Here is a 15,077-nt window from a genome sequence, read left to right on the forward strand (position 1 = left end):
ATTGACAGAAGGCGTTTTTTACACCAGAACTAAGGTTAGTGACTAAAGAACATCGGTCGTCCTATCGTCATCACCTACGTGGACGTCTGCCTACACTGGACATTGATTGGTTTGTAGACGGTCTTTCATTGTGTTGTGAATTCAGCTTGTGTATTAACTAACTTTATGGAATAAAGTGCATTGAAAAAAGGCAGTCTTTCCATTTGAATGGAGAATATGAATGAACTGCTTTATGTGAATCATTTCATTGCCAACGTAATCTGTAAAAGCAAAATCTGTTTCTATAATATTTCTCTTAACTATGATTCATGGGTTAATACAAGGTCAGAGAAAAAGGTTAAAAACGCTCATCAGCTTAAAAAAAACTACTTAAAATATATATATTTGAACGTCCTTTAAACCAAGAAAAGCAGCAAACCTTCGCTTGGGAAAACCACAATTAATTGATGATCAAAATCGTTGGCATTTAAATTACTTTTCATTCAGCTAATTTATTAACTAGCTCCCTCTAACAGCTCCTAAAGTTGTTTAAAAAAGCTTTTTTACTCAACTAAAAGGATCATACTTCTATATTTACCTCCCTCACTGTCCCATGTCTGCCCATGTGAGACTTTTATTAAAAACAGCTCGGTGCAAAAAAAGCAAAGAAGCAGACAGATGAACTGGGAGACAGAAAAAAAAAAGTGAAATGCCACTGAGAAAAGAATCAAACCGTAAAAGGTCACAAAGAAAAGAAAATAGCATCTGATGTAAATCACTTTAGCATCACTGTTACAGAGACGTTAACCAAAAAAAACTATAAATACCAGCAAAGTCAATCAATTCACACGGTTCATCAGGAAAGAAACTGTATGAAATTGCTATGAGAATATGATTTATTCACCAAAACATTACCTTCTACACTGTACAGTGAACTGATATAGATTATCTTGGATGTTTCTGTGAATCCGAAACATTTGTGCTTGTACATTGTCAATTTTGGTTTTGTAAAGTCAATTTAACAGCTTGGAGAGAAAAATCAATCCATGCTTTTCCTGCACAGTGTGATCAAACTTTTGCTTGGATTTAATATTGAATGCGTTGATTCCTTGGTCACAAAAAGTCTGCCTCATCTTCTGCATGTTCCTTCCTTTGACTTTGCAGCGAGGCAACATTTCAAACTGACCCATTATTCACCGGCTGTCCGATAGCACAAGGTTACTGTAAAACAAAAACACGGCCGCGTTTCTGCTGCCGCCTGTCAGAGAGTCAGGTCAGCTCGCACAACAACACCATTCCATTTATTTTCCAAATGTCACTTCATCCCTGAGAAGCAGCACAACGTTACATGTGCTCACATGGAGACAAGACGCTGCTGCTTCATGTCCCCTCCGTCTGCCTGAGTCCCACAATGAGGACAAAACGACGGGAGCAGATCTTGTCATCATTCATTCTAATTCTCCCTGCATTTAACTCACACTCTCCAGTCCTCCCCCTTGTCCTCCCCCGCCCTCCCTCCCAGCTTCATCTCTTTTCAAGCCTCATCACCAACTCACGGCGCCCCACCAACCATCCCACTCCCCACCCCCCCCCCCCCCTCCCCAATTTCTCTCCATCCTCTTTCATGTCCCCTCCGAACAAGAAGGACGTTAATTCAGTCTATTTGTGTCAGTAGTGGCTGGTCGTGCTGCCTTTAAGGTTCCCTTCCCGAGCCGGAAATCTCTCTGTCTGCAGAGGGAGCCGCTCCTCGTCCTCCATCTCCCTGCACGGCGTATACCTCACTGGTGTGTTGTCACGCTCCTGCCTCTGCAAATATGTGTGTGTGTGTGTACGCAGCCGTGTGTGCCTGCGCCCACATTCATACAAACCGTTCCCGCCACTCCTCACGGAGACCAACAATCTTCTTTCGGGAACGTTTTCCCGTGAAGTGCTCTAGTCAACTTTCAGGCGACGGGGGAACATTTCAGACGGGAAAGATCCCGGAGAGTAGGTATTTAGCTTGTTCAACGTTGTTGCCATGGCAACGGTGTCAATGAGAGACGTAGTGATTATTCATATTTTCCACTTGAGTCGGAAAGTTTGTTCTGTCGAGAGGCCGACGGGAGACGAGTGGAATCAGTTTCTGTCCAGGCCTCTTTTTTTTCAAGTCGTCAGTGTATGACCTGGCGACAACACTTTTTTTTTCGCACTCTGTGGTTTGTGACCTTTAACTGAGTCCGACCGCATATTTGACCAAACTCTGTTCAAATACAACGTGTAACACAACGGCAAACATCCGCTTTAGAAATAGTCCTGCCCTGGCCCCGGGACAATTGTGAAAATTCAAATGAGTAGTGGAGGTAAATCAAAGAGAAAACATCAACCTGCTGAAAGGCGATTATTAGTCCTCTCCTCCAATGTCCTTGTGTGAGTACGTAAAAGGGAGTGAGTGGAAGAAGAATGATGCCGTGGTTTCTTGAAGCATCACATTGTTCTGTAATAGATGCGATTACTTCTCAGTCCGTCACAGAGATTTAAAATGTTGTGTCGTCGGCAAGAATGTGTGAGAAGTGACTAAACAAAGCAAAGAGATTCATCGTTTGTGATTTCACTTCTTTGATGTGTAACTTTCACAGAAAAAGGGTCCAACACGAGCAGCAGATATTTTACACTGTTGTTGTGTGTCTGGACTCGGACATACCTGCTAAATCAATATTTTTTATATATTTTTCGTCACTTAAGTGATGTTTTATGTAATATAAAGTTTTTTAAATCACCGAATGAAAAAAACGAAACAAACACACAAACTGAGCGACTATTGTGTGCTGTTTATCTTTTTTTCTACTGTCGTCATCATCCTCCTCTCTCATCCAGTATGTTAATATCCTCTGGCTGCAGTGACACTCTGCTGATGTCATATTTGAGCTCTCCACATCTTTTATTTTTAATTACGTCGTTTTGCCACATGCTTCCTTCTAATGAGGAAACTGTGACAGTAAAATCCCGGAAACTTCGACAGCCGTGAAGGCTGGATATTAAGTTTAATGCTTCAGAGTAACGGCTGCCTCACAGCAGTTAAATCTATAAATGTTTACGCACGTTGATGCAGTATATGAATCATAAAGGGCGATAAGTTGAAGGGCTCAAAAATCTAATTTATGTTTCACAATCACAGCATTTCCTCGTTGTTATTTTCATATTTGATTTCATACCAAGACTTAAGACTTATAAAAACGCCATTATTTTTGAAATAAATGGAGAAGCACAAACTCACCCTTGCTGCTTTGGAAACTGGAAACTTTTTAGATTGGTCTCTGATCAGTTAGGGTTTCATGGAAGTTCTGTGTGTGTAGCCGAGCTGAATCTGGATCTGAAACAGTGCACACAACCGTACTTTATGTGTAAATTATGTATCTTAAATGGAGTTTAATACTCATTTTGCATTGTACCTTCACATTCTGTCATATCTACACTTCAGGTAGGTTTCCCCCAACCCCCAGCTTTTTGTTGGTGTTCATGCATATGTAGGATTTATTGTAGAAGTTCACAGTCCGGATTCAAGAGATAAAATGTAATTAAAACCTGTTTATCTTGACTCGTACTGTTCTATTGTCCTTCGCTAAGTGTGTAGATGGAGTCGATCCAATAATTCCTTCGTTTTTAATCGATTTCTAAAACCAGACCAGGTTATTTCCAGCTTCTCGTCAGGGCGAGCGAGGATCGATACTAAGAGCTGAGGGACTTTCAAAGTGTCACAAGCTGCTGTTGTGTGTGGGGCCCGGTGCACTGTGGGTGAGCCCCGGTCTCGCTCCTCTCCTGTGACTCTCATGTCGGCTTGTAAATCTCCTGCTTCACTTCCTCCGACGAGAAAGAAGCGGAAATAAAGCTCCCGAGGGTAAAAAGTGAAAGTGAGAGGAACAGGTTGCCTTCTCTCCAAGGTCAACCAGCCGCCACATCAATGAGCCTCTTCGCTCTGAGTCAACAGTGCACGGAATCACTTCCATGCAGGAGTTTGTCATGTATAATGCCGTCTTGTGACCCCCATCACGCCACAGGAGAACACACGGTCACACACAATAACACTGCGAGCCTAATGGCAGGCTGAGTCATACAAGACCTCCTCAAACACCTGTGTATTTACCATAATACTCCTGGATTTGTCCCCCTGGTCGTGTCCTTGCGAGCGCTCCCTGAGACACCCTTTGGAGCTGTCGGCTCGCGTTTACTCCTGCGGACCAACCCGCAGCTTCATCAAGGGTGCAATGGAGAGGACAGTGTGTCATGAGGGACGGAACAGCGCCGTGCCGCATTGTTTTAGAGGCTGGATGAGTCATGGAAGACGAATCGGGGCTGGTGGCATTTGAGAAGGCTCGCCCATCGCATCAGGGCAGCTCTGTTAAATTAACAATGGAATCTGCGCCGCGCTCCCACGACGCCTGTTTCAGCAGATCAGACAAGGAATTTATTAAGGCATAATCTATCCTAACAACCTGAGAGACGCGACGTTTACATGTTGCATGTCACGCTGGTGATTTGTTGTGGAAGAAGAAGAATATCTCTCCTCCGCCGTCTCTCGTCAGCCCTCCTCGTAAGAAGAAAAAAAAACGATGAAGTTAGAGCGTATTTATAGCACCTAGTACACAATGTGAGCGCGGCATCGCTGTGACTATTTCAAGTAATTTCTATATGACTCACCGAAGAGAATCGAAAGCATCGCACAACATCAAAGGAGCAGACATTTCCCCCCCCCTCCCGCTTTAGTCATGCCTGAATGACTTTTAATCTACAGCGTCAGTTTTGGCGAGATGAGTCCAGCAATATTCAAACGAAGGCCTCGACATTGTGGTTTTAAAAACAGGCTAGAGAAAAAAATATGTTCGACACCAAGTGGCCCGCCCACTCGTCCCACACGCACGCTCCCCCCTCCACCCCCACCCCGCCACTCCCGCTCATTCAGGTTTTCGCCACGTTTCAAAGATAATCCTTCTCAGTAGGGTTCGTCTTTTTTCCTGAGTGGCTGCCTTTGATTTATTTATCTTTCTCTCCCCGTGGTGATAAAAGCAAAATTACCCAAAATTGCTCACGTACAATTGGGGCGGCCGCGAATGCGTTTGTGTTTTGACTTCAGCTCACATCGCATACGTTCGTCCTGTACGTGAAGGCACCGCAATCGCAGGTCACAAGACTCCCCAGCATAATCCATTTTCCTCCTCCTCTTCCTCCTCCCCCCCCCCCCCCCCCCATCCTCCCCTCTGTATTTCCACCTCTGTCTCTCTTTGTGTCTCGCCCTGACCACCCTCACACACACTGCCAACGTGAGATAGCCATGTCTGTGTGTCCAGTGCAGTGTGTCATGTGGGATAATCTCTGACGTGTGCGTCACGTGCCAGCGGTTTTTAGGGTTCCACGAGAGGCTGCTTATTGTTGTTATCGTTTTTAGACATCATCATTATCAGCTGGAGCAGATGCGACGTGTGCCTATGCGTCATTGTTCCCTCCAAAGCCCCCTAGAGCGCCCGCCGCCAAAAAGCAAACCCTCAACCTAACCAACAAAGGAGGGGAGAGAACACGTCGAAAAAATCACCCTGGCTCTCTTTCAGCGCCCCCCCCCCCCCCCCCCAATCCATCCATCCTCTCATCCCCTTTTTTTTTGCCTCTCTATCAAATGTTCAGTTCTTTTGTCTCATCCACTCTTGTTCCCTTGTGCCATCGCACTCTATCTTTTCTGTGTGACACGCTCTGCCCTCGTCTGCTCTCTCCGGCCGCCATTATCTAAACCACCCATCTCCTCATCTTTCTTTCAATTCCCCACTCTCCTAGTCAGGAAAAGAGATTCACAACCTGCACACACACAGATAAACACACACCCAACACACACACACACACACATACACTGTGACACTATGCTTGAAAATACTCTCACCCCTCCCAAAACCTTCTTCCACGCACATGCTCACCCCCTCACCGCCACCCCCGCCACCATCATCACCACCTTCTACGCTCTCCAAACCCTTAACCCCCCCCACCCCCCCCCACCCCACTCACCCACCCTAATCCTAATCACACCACCACCACCGTCATCAGCCCTTATCTCACTCCACCAAATCTGCTGTGACTCAAAACAATTTCCTCTCATTTGCGATTTTTACTGCCCGCCCCCGCCGCCTACACCTCCATCAACCTGCCTACCCCCCCCTCCGGTAAACCCTCTCCACCTCCTCAATACCCCATCACTGCCCATCCGGCGCAAACCCCACCCAGGTGCACACGCACACTGACACAAACGCATATACAAATGCACTCACGTACACACACACACACACACTCTTGAAGCAGGCGCCGTTAAGAATGACGGCTCGTCATGTGTAAGCGGTGACTTGCCACTGTCATCCAGTGGAGCCCGAGAAGAACTGCAGTGTGACGTCACGGCGGACGCCAGCCCCTCTGATTGGTGGAACATATTTACGTGGACGTGTGGGTGTGTGTGTGTGTGTGTGTTTGGGATGGGGGAGCCAGGAGAATACAATTTGGTGGGTGGGTGGACCCGGTGGGCCTTGCTGCATCAATGAACCAGCAAAATGAATGAGAGCCTACACTAGGTGTCACCCCCCTCCTCTCCCGTTGGCCTCTGTTAATTTCCCTTTCTCCTTCCTGTTCTCCTCTTGTCCCCCTGACCCCAAGGCGATCAATGCAGGTGAAACTGCAGAAATCAACCGAGCGTTAGACAGTGTGTTCTACGGCGTGTCGCAGTTTTGCACGGCCGTGTGTAATGGCAGCTGAAGGAGAAGCAAATGCTTTTGCGATGGGGAAGCTGGTCAAACTTAGATGAAGCAGCATTTGTATTTCAACAGGAGCAAAACAGCACCACTCGATGGGAGCTTCTCATAGCCACAGCAGAGAGGAGCACATCACTGAGGGAAGCAGTGGATATGAGTGTGTGTGTTGTTTAACAGTGATTTATCTCAATGTGGGGGAAAACACAAATCTGTTTGACAATAAGATACATTTTAAAGATCTAAGTGCACGGCCTGAGGTGCAATTACTATGCTTTCAAATCCACTGTTGCTGGTTTGACAGCAGAAAAACATGCCATCGTGCCAAAGATTCACAATCTTTTAATTGATCCTGGGTGTGATATGGGTCTAACCTGCAATAAACCATCCAGCCTGTCATCTTCCATTCTCTTTAAAACCCAGGCAATGAATGCTGCGCCGCCTGATTTGAAATGATCTATCTGAGTTTGGAGAGGAGGGTTGTCCTGGGACCGGGGGGGGATCTGCCCGAGTATTCCAGACGTACGGCACATTCCGGGGCCCGGGCCATTTAGAGCTTTATAGACCAGAAGCAAAATGTAACTTTGAAGCAGCGAGAGACTTTTACAAGAGTTATGGAGATCACCTTTTAACTCGTTTCCCCTCCACTGTAGTAAATTGTCACCATCATAACTTCCAGCTCCCATCAATGCCCTGTTAATGTCAGTATGAAAGTGCTGCTGCTCAGACAGTTTTGTATTGACTGCAGATTTTTTTTACACTTCTACTGAAAACATTCAATCCTTTTACATTTTGGCAGCCGAGAGAAAAACGACCAGCTCTGTTTTGGCAGCATTTACAGTGCGCAGCTCATTGGTGGGTTGGGCGTGGAGAGATCTGACTTATAGCAATGCCCCGTCGTACTGTACCTGCCCACTCTCACAGGCAGAGAGCTCAGTGGGCAGGCTCTGCAGGCCTTGGTTATTCATTATTACCCAGGTAATTGGTTATTGATTGCTCCCAGCCTTCTTGTCCCGTGTCTGTGGGGTTTGTACTGTACGAACATCACTCAGTTTTTCAGGACTGAGTTCTGTTTTCCTCCAAAAGCTCATTTCAGAATGGAAGATTTAGCGACAGAAAAGTCATGTAAGGGAGTAAATGGACAGTCCCAAAAAGACAAATCACCTCCCGCTGCGGCTGCGGCTGCGGCTGCTCCCAGGGTTGACTCATGCTGCGGCTCCTGCCTGAGAAGGATCAAGCTCTGGATACCTGTGGACTACAAGAATGAGACTGTTCACATTTTAAAACTGGCAGGACCTGTGGTAAGATTGTGTTTGGATAAGAAAGTTGACAAGTTGAGTGAGATTTGACTCCAACAGACTTACACATTTTCAAAGCTGGGGGTTGTCAGGCTGCTGCGATATTCAGAGAGACTGAGTCGGAATCATATTTAGACATGGGAACAGGAAAATGTTATCTCATTGAGGATGATAGGACTGCCTTTTTCTATAACCAGGAATAGTTAGAAGTAGTTTGCCATGTATGCCATTTGGTACCAAAATAAAAGCAAATCATTGTGAGCTGCTTTTAATTTGAAAGGCTTAAATTTATGTGTAAATACCAGTAATTCTTTGCAATTTGCCACTAATTATCAACATATATTTTAACAGCAGTTGACAGATCAATATTTCCAAACCGGGATGATTTAGAAAAGTAATGGATATAAATGTTTAATGGTTAGATATGTTGCCATGATGAAGGCCTTGAGGCTGTACCAGACAAACACAATGCAATATGTTGGGTAACAGACCGGAAAATTGTTTAGTCGCACTCTATTAGCAGTTGAAGGTGTTCTGTAAAAACCTAGACATTTAAGAAATGAATCTAAATTATGTTCAAATTAATCAAATCACAGTTGAATATCAGATTTCTCTCATAATGTCCCAATTATACACTTCCGTGTCAATTTTGTGGCGCAAATATTAGCTCAAACTAGATTTTTTCAATATCCCTCAGAAATAAGGTGTATTTGCAAGTGTCTCCTCAACTGAAATCTCTATGTTTGTGCAAGTTTCCTTTTGTGGAAATGCTTGATAAAGCTGTCAAAAACCTACACCCGTAATTACTAGAAGAAAAGAGAAGTAGTGAAGATGTTAAGAAATACAAAGGAGCCGCAGAGAAACACCACAGCAGGGCACGTCAGCTGCCACAGCAAATAAGAACATTTCCTTAACTCAAGGCCTTTTGAAACAATGATTTTTGATATTTTTTCATGAATAACAACTTGTGCAAACGTGTTAAGTTTCATTCATGTTTGCTGAAGTTCATTCACTGCTTTGACGGTCATTAGATACACGGAGCATGTTTGTGTTTCCCAGTTTATTTCCCAGTTGATGAGCTTCCTGATCGGCTTCGTCAGCATGGTGTTCTGTGGTCACCTGGGGAAGACGGAGCTGGCCGGCGTGGCTTTGGCGATAGCGGTGAGCGGGTCCTGCTTTTGTTTCTATTGGCCAGGACCACTGCTCATTCTTTTTCATAAAGCACTGCTTTTAAATTTCACCATTTGTTTCAATCAGATTTACTTATTTGTTAGTGTTTTATTTTCTGTCTTTACTAAATTAATATTTATTATAATTTGGATATTTAATCTGACTACAGGTGATAAATGTCACGGGTATTTCCATTGGCTGTGGTTTGGCGTCAACATGCGATACACTCATATCTCAGGTATTCCACTCATCTTATTTATACAACCAGGTCAGACCCGACCAGATGCTGCTGTTTTCACAATATGTTCTTTCACATCTGTTTCCCTGGGCCAGTGTTGCTCTTTGTTTCTTGCACATGAGCAGGTATTACTTTGTTTTCCTGTTCCTCTGACCCGTTTCCTGCAGACCTACGGGAGTGGTAACCTGAAGCGTGTAGGGGTGATTGTCCAGCAGGGAGTGTTGATTCTGCTCTTGGCCTGTTTCCCCTGCTGGGCCGTGCTCATTAACACTCAGCCCATTTTGCTGGCTGTCAGGCAGAGCGCAGAAGTCGCCAGGTGATCGCTTCCCTCTTCCACATCACTGCGTCACAGATGCTACTTCAGATGCTACATATACACTTATTGCTCATGAGCTCCTCAGTTCAATTTTTTGCACTTATTTATCATTTCCTTTTTTCCATAAAGACTCTCACAGCTGTATGTGAAGATCTTCATGCCGGCTCTGCCAGTGAGTTCAGCTTCCTCCACGTTTCATTCTTTTGTATCTGTAGTGAATGGTTGTTGTGTGGCATTATTAATCTAATCAATCCCATTCACTGCACTGTCTTGGTTTCTGCAGGCTGCCTTCATGTACCAGCTGCAGGGGAGGTATCTTCAGAATCAGGTGCGTTAGCATGTGTGTAAGACCATCGGTGTGAAACTAAGTAATGTCTGAAAGTTTGTCTGTAAATAGATCATTTTGAGTGTGTGTGTGTGTGTGTGTGTGTCAGTGTGTGTGTGTTGGAAACAGTGAGAAAGGAACAAACAGCGGGTGCACTGTTGGGTTTGAAACACCTCGCTCTGGTTCACAGGGCATCATGTGGCCACAGGTGATATGTGGAGCCGTGGGCAATGTTTTAAATGTAATAATCAACTACGTCTTCCTCAATCTTCTAGACCTGGGGGTCCTGTGAGTATGAATCCATAACAGAGCCCATCATTACACTCCCTATATTTCAGACCTTTTATACCACTATGCAAGCTAGGACACATGTTGCCATTCCAAAAATCTTGGAAACCAAAAGAGACTAAGCCTCTGCCAGGAGGGCCCCTACACTTTGGAATGATCTGCCAGAAGAGATTAGACTCGCAGAATCAGTTACCTTTTTAATCTCACTTCTTAAATGGATAGTTCACCCAGAAATGAAAATTCACTCATTATGTACTCACCACTATGCCAATGGAGGCGGGTTAGAAGTGTTTGAGTCCACGAAACCCTTTTGGAGTTTCAGTGTTAAACAGCGTAGCAGCCGAATCTAATACAATTGAAGTAATTGGTGACCAAATCTTCAAACGTATGAAAATAACAGACAAAAAAATCGCCTCAAAACGAGGTAATTTCCACCGTGTTTTAAGCCTTAAAGTCCAACAGAAGTAGCTAAGCTAGCAGACGTTAGCAATTGCAACGGTCCCTGATCGCACCTCGTAGGAAGATCAGGGGACATTTAGGCTTAAAACTTGGTGTAAATGATTCCGATTCGAGTTGAATTTGATTGTTGGGGCTTCCAGACCACACAAGCAGTATGGAGGCATGTTATATTTATTTATGTTGTTTCTTTACGAATAAAGATAGTTCTTGGTGCAATGCTTCTTACCGCTGAAACTCCAAAAGGGTTTTGTGGACTCAAACACTTCCCCCACCCTTCCATCGGCATAGTGGTGAGTATATAATGAGTGAATATTCATTTTTGGGCGAACTCTCCCTTTAAGGCACATCTCTATAGAAAAGCCTTTATCACATGATGTCTATGACTATTATTATCTGTATTGACATTTTTATTATCTTTTACTCTGTGACTTTCAAACTTTTGTTAAACACTTTTACTGTTACTTGTATTTAAAAGAGCTACACAAATAGAGCTATTATTAATATAATCTTTCATATTTGAAACGATTCATTCAATCAGAGTAAGGATGCATAGATCATTCTGTTGATTATCAATTTCAAAAGTCAACTGAACTGATTCATTTATATGAGTTCAGTTTTTAATATTCTACTCCTTGCTTAATCCTTTTTACTCCACTAAAGTGGATCAGCAGCTGCCAATGCCATCTCTCAGTATTCCCTGGCTGTGTTCTTGTTTGTGTATATCTGCGCCAGAGGCCTCCACAAAACTACATGGGACGGTAGGTTTAGGGTATTAACTACTCTACTAGTCATCCCTACACTTTTATTTTGTCCACTCCATTTATATCAATAAATTAGCAGAAATAAATATCTGCATAATGCACTGTAGTGATAACCTTGATGAATGCAGAGTTTATTGCAGGACTTTTGTATTAAATCTGAGATGGAAATTATAGATGTGAGTCTTTAGTCTTCTGGTCTTAAATTTTCCACCTGCCTGTAGATGAAATTCACATTTCATGATGTTCAGCTGCATTTAACAGAACACTCCCTAGCTTTGTAATTAATTGGACTTAACTGAACTTACAGATATTATTACTATCTCTATTTTATCTATAATGGCCAATTGACAAGGAAATTCCCCCCAAAAATTAAAAAGCAATTCAGGTCCGTTTAATAAAGCGTTAGGGTAATTCAATATTTGTAATACTCCCACTGAAATGAAAGCATCCCATTTCTTAATGGGTACAACCACATTTTGCTGAATCCCCCATACTTCCTATATTCTCCCAGGTTGGTCTCTAGACTGTCTGCAGGAGTGGGGGTCTTTCCTCCGCCTGGCCATTCCCAGCATGCTGATGCAGTGTCTGGAGTGGTGGCTCTATGAGATTGCAGGGTTCCTGGCAGGCATCATCAGTGAGGATGAGTTAGGGGCTCAGTCTATAGTTTATGAAGTGGCTGTCATCGCTTACATGGTAACTCCTCCACATTGTTTTTCTGAAACTTCGTTTTAGTTAAAACCTTTTTCTTGTTTTCTGTGGATCGTGCTCAAATAAGATTTGTGGGATTTGTCCTGGAAGTGACGGTGTTTTCATTTCCATCATCCTGTCCCACAGTTCCCACTGGGTTTCTCTGTTGCTGCCAGTGTTCGGGTCGGAAATGCTCTCGGTTCTGGGAACACAGAACAAGCCAAACTGTCCAGCAAGGTCTCCGTCATCTGTGCATGTATGAACCTAATATGTAGCTTGACCATCACCACAGTGAACCAAAAGTGTCAAGTGATGTGGTTATCCTCATTTGTTCTGATCTACTACCCTATTCACCAAAAATCGTTTCTTTTCTCTTTTTTCTTTTTAAAATATTCTGCCTGGGGCTCTCATATGTTTTCCACCGTTCCTGAATAACACGCTGTGTTTTTAATGCCCAGGCATCGCCTCATGTTTCATTGGAGCCTGTGCTGCTGCGTCCAAGGATGTGATCGGTTACATTTTCACCACAGAGGAGTATGTGCCGATTCTGACACTTGTTTAACATTCGTAGGTTTGTGCATGTCTTAGCTTAAAAAAACAATAGCTAACAGCCTTGTGTAATATTAACCAGCGAAGTAAGCTCAGAGTTTGTTCTGTCAGCGTCTTATGCATGATAGATGCAAGTTATTTCATTGTCTAGGTTGGTATTTGATTCTCACACCTGTATTTTCCTTTCAGAGACATTATTCAAAGGGTGGCTGATGTCATGCTGATGTATAGTTTCATCCATGTTGCTGAGGCCTTTTCGGTGAGGCTCTTGGCTGTAAAGGTCATGTTATCCCACCGCTGAGCAACAGAAACCTGACTTCTCAGCACAGATTTTAGATTTCTCTTCGTTTTGCCTCCACAGTGTGTGACAGGAGGTATTGTCAGGGGAGCAGGGAAGCAAAAGATCGGTGCTCTGTGTAACCTGGTCGGTTTCTACTTCATTGGGTTCCCTATCGGAGTGTCTTTAATGTTCCCTGTCAAAATGGGGATAGTAGGTGAGACAGGCTGACACATTGTTTAGTAAGTCAGAGGGTCACTGCATTTTGTCCCTTTGAACTAATATACTTTCCTCTTTGTGTCTGTGTTGCAGGGTTGTGGTCAGGGTTTTTAATCTGTGTCGTGATACAGTCCCTATTCTTTCTAGTATTCCTGTGCAAACTAAACTGGAAGAAAGCCACTGAGGAGGTGAGTCACTCTGCATCTGGTTCGATGAATAGACAGATATCAATATATTTATAGGCAATGTTCACATGGACAGCAATATTCTGACTATTCACCTAATTCTGTTTATTATTAATTATTTTGATTATGATGTTAACATGTGTTTACATCCTGTTTATGTGTGAAAGAGCAGGTTTGATTATGACTCAAAATGTCATCAAATCACAAAAGAAAAGGAAAACACAACAACAAATTATAACGCACAATGGCAAATTTGTTAAATCCTAAATACAGACCATGCGTCTGTCCAATCAGCGAAGAGCTTTGTCCATAATAAGTACCCTCCTTCTCCATTAGAAGTTTATGCTATTGTGTTTTGTGATTACTCATGTCTACTTCTTTGCTGGTATATATTCTTATTTGTTATTCAGTTTTTGTATCCGTCGTCGTGCTTTCTTATTTGCTGCTGTTTCTTTTTCACTTGTCATTGTGTTTTGCACCTCAGGGCTTCAGGACTAAGTTGGGAATACTCCACATGTCTAAATGTGATTAGAATCAGAATCAGGGTTTATTGCCAAGTTGGTTTAAACACATACATACAGGGGCGGTGTGGCCAAGGGGGTAGAGTGGGTGTACTCCAACAAGAAGGTTGGCGGTTCAATTCCCCATCTGCATGCCGAAGTGTCCTTGGCAAGATACTGAACCCCTAAAAAAAAATGTAATATATAGAATATGCTGTTTACATGGCGGTGTCTTGTTCAGACTGCACTGATCTGGTTACTATCAGAACATTGTTGTCCATGTAATCACGTCTAATACCCACTCTTGTGTTTCTCATTCTTATATATATATATTTTTTTTTAATGATTTTTGACATGTCTCTGAACAGGCGCTGGTAAGAGCAGGAGTCCACATTACAGAGCGGAACCAGAACTTTGGGATAGAAAATAACGGTGAACACAAGCTACCAACAGATAACATGTGGACTTCTTTGTGAAAACTATTCCACAAACAGACCCTTTCCATTTTTTAAATCTCTGCCTCACAGCCCAGGAGTGTGGTGAGAAACAGACCCACATAGAGACGTGTGGATCCAGTTGTCTGAGTCCAGGAGAGGGGAGGCTGGAGGCGCTCGATGCAGGTCAGCAAACCTCACATGACAACGGGGCTCTATCTGTCAGGCAGCTGGTGGTGCGACGTGGGCTCACCGTACTGCTCATGTTCATCATCCTCGCTGCTGGAGTCTGCATCAGTGAGATGCTCGTCAGACTGCTCCAATTAGACGAGTGACCACGTACATGCAGCACCAATCAGAGCGCCGCGATTCTGCCTTCCAGATTACCGACGTACAGAATGTTCGTGTTTAGTGGTAAAGCATTTAAGGGGGGGGGGGGGGGGGGGGGATTTAGGAACACATGTAGTGAGCGAATCAACAGTCATCAGAGTGTAACACAACAAGTCCATGTTTGTGGGTAGCAATAATCACAGCTTACTATCCCCCCATCTAAAGCAACCTCTAAGGACAAAATTCTATTCCATACAAAATGTCAGATGTGTTCTAATAGAAATAAAGGTATAGCTGGCATTAGAAAGGT

At 43.7% G+C, this 15,077-nt stretch overlaps 1 protein-coding gene across 1 annotated transcript; it reads left to right on the forward strand.

The window, feature by feature from the left end:
- Positions 1-7,828: 7,828 nt before the first annotated feature.
- LOC128457186 (multidrug and toxin extrusion protein 1) lies at positions 7,829-14,772 on the forward strand. The gene is made up of 16 exons (XM_053441760.1): positions 7,829-8,032; positions 9,089-9,190; positions 9,369-9,437; positions 9,605-9,753; positions 9,883-9,925; positions 10,037-10,081; positions 10,269-10,366; positions 11,486-11,583; positions 12,098-12,279; positions 12,421-12,529; positions 12,732-12,807; positions 13,012-13,081; positions 13,184-13,316; positions 13,412-13,506; positions 14,372-14,435; positions 14,531-14,772. The coding sequence occupies exons 1-16, from the start codon at positions 7,829-7,831 to the stop codon at positions 14,770-14,772; spliced, it is 1,779 nt and encodes a 592-aa protein (XP_053297735.1).
- Positions 14,773-15,077: the final 305 nt, after the last annotated feature.

The sequence above is a fragment of the Pleuronectes platessa genome, chromosome 15 (assembly GCF_947347685.1).
Source record: "Pleuronectes platessa chromosome 15, fPlePla1.1, whole genome shotgun sequence".
NCBI lineage: Eukaryota > Metazoa > Chordata > Actinopteri > Pleuronectiformes > Pleuronectidae > Pleuronectes > Pleuronectes platessa.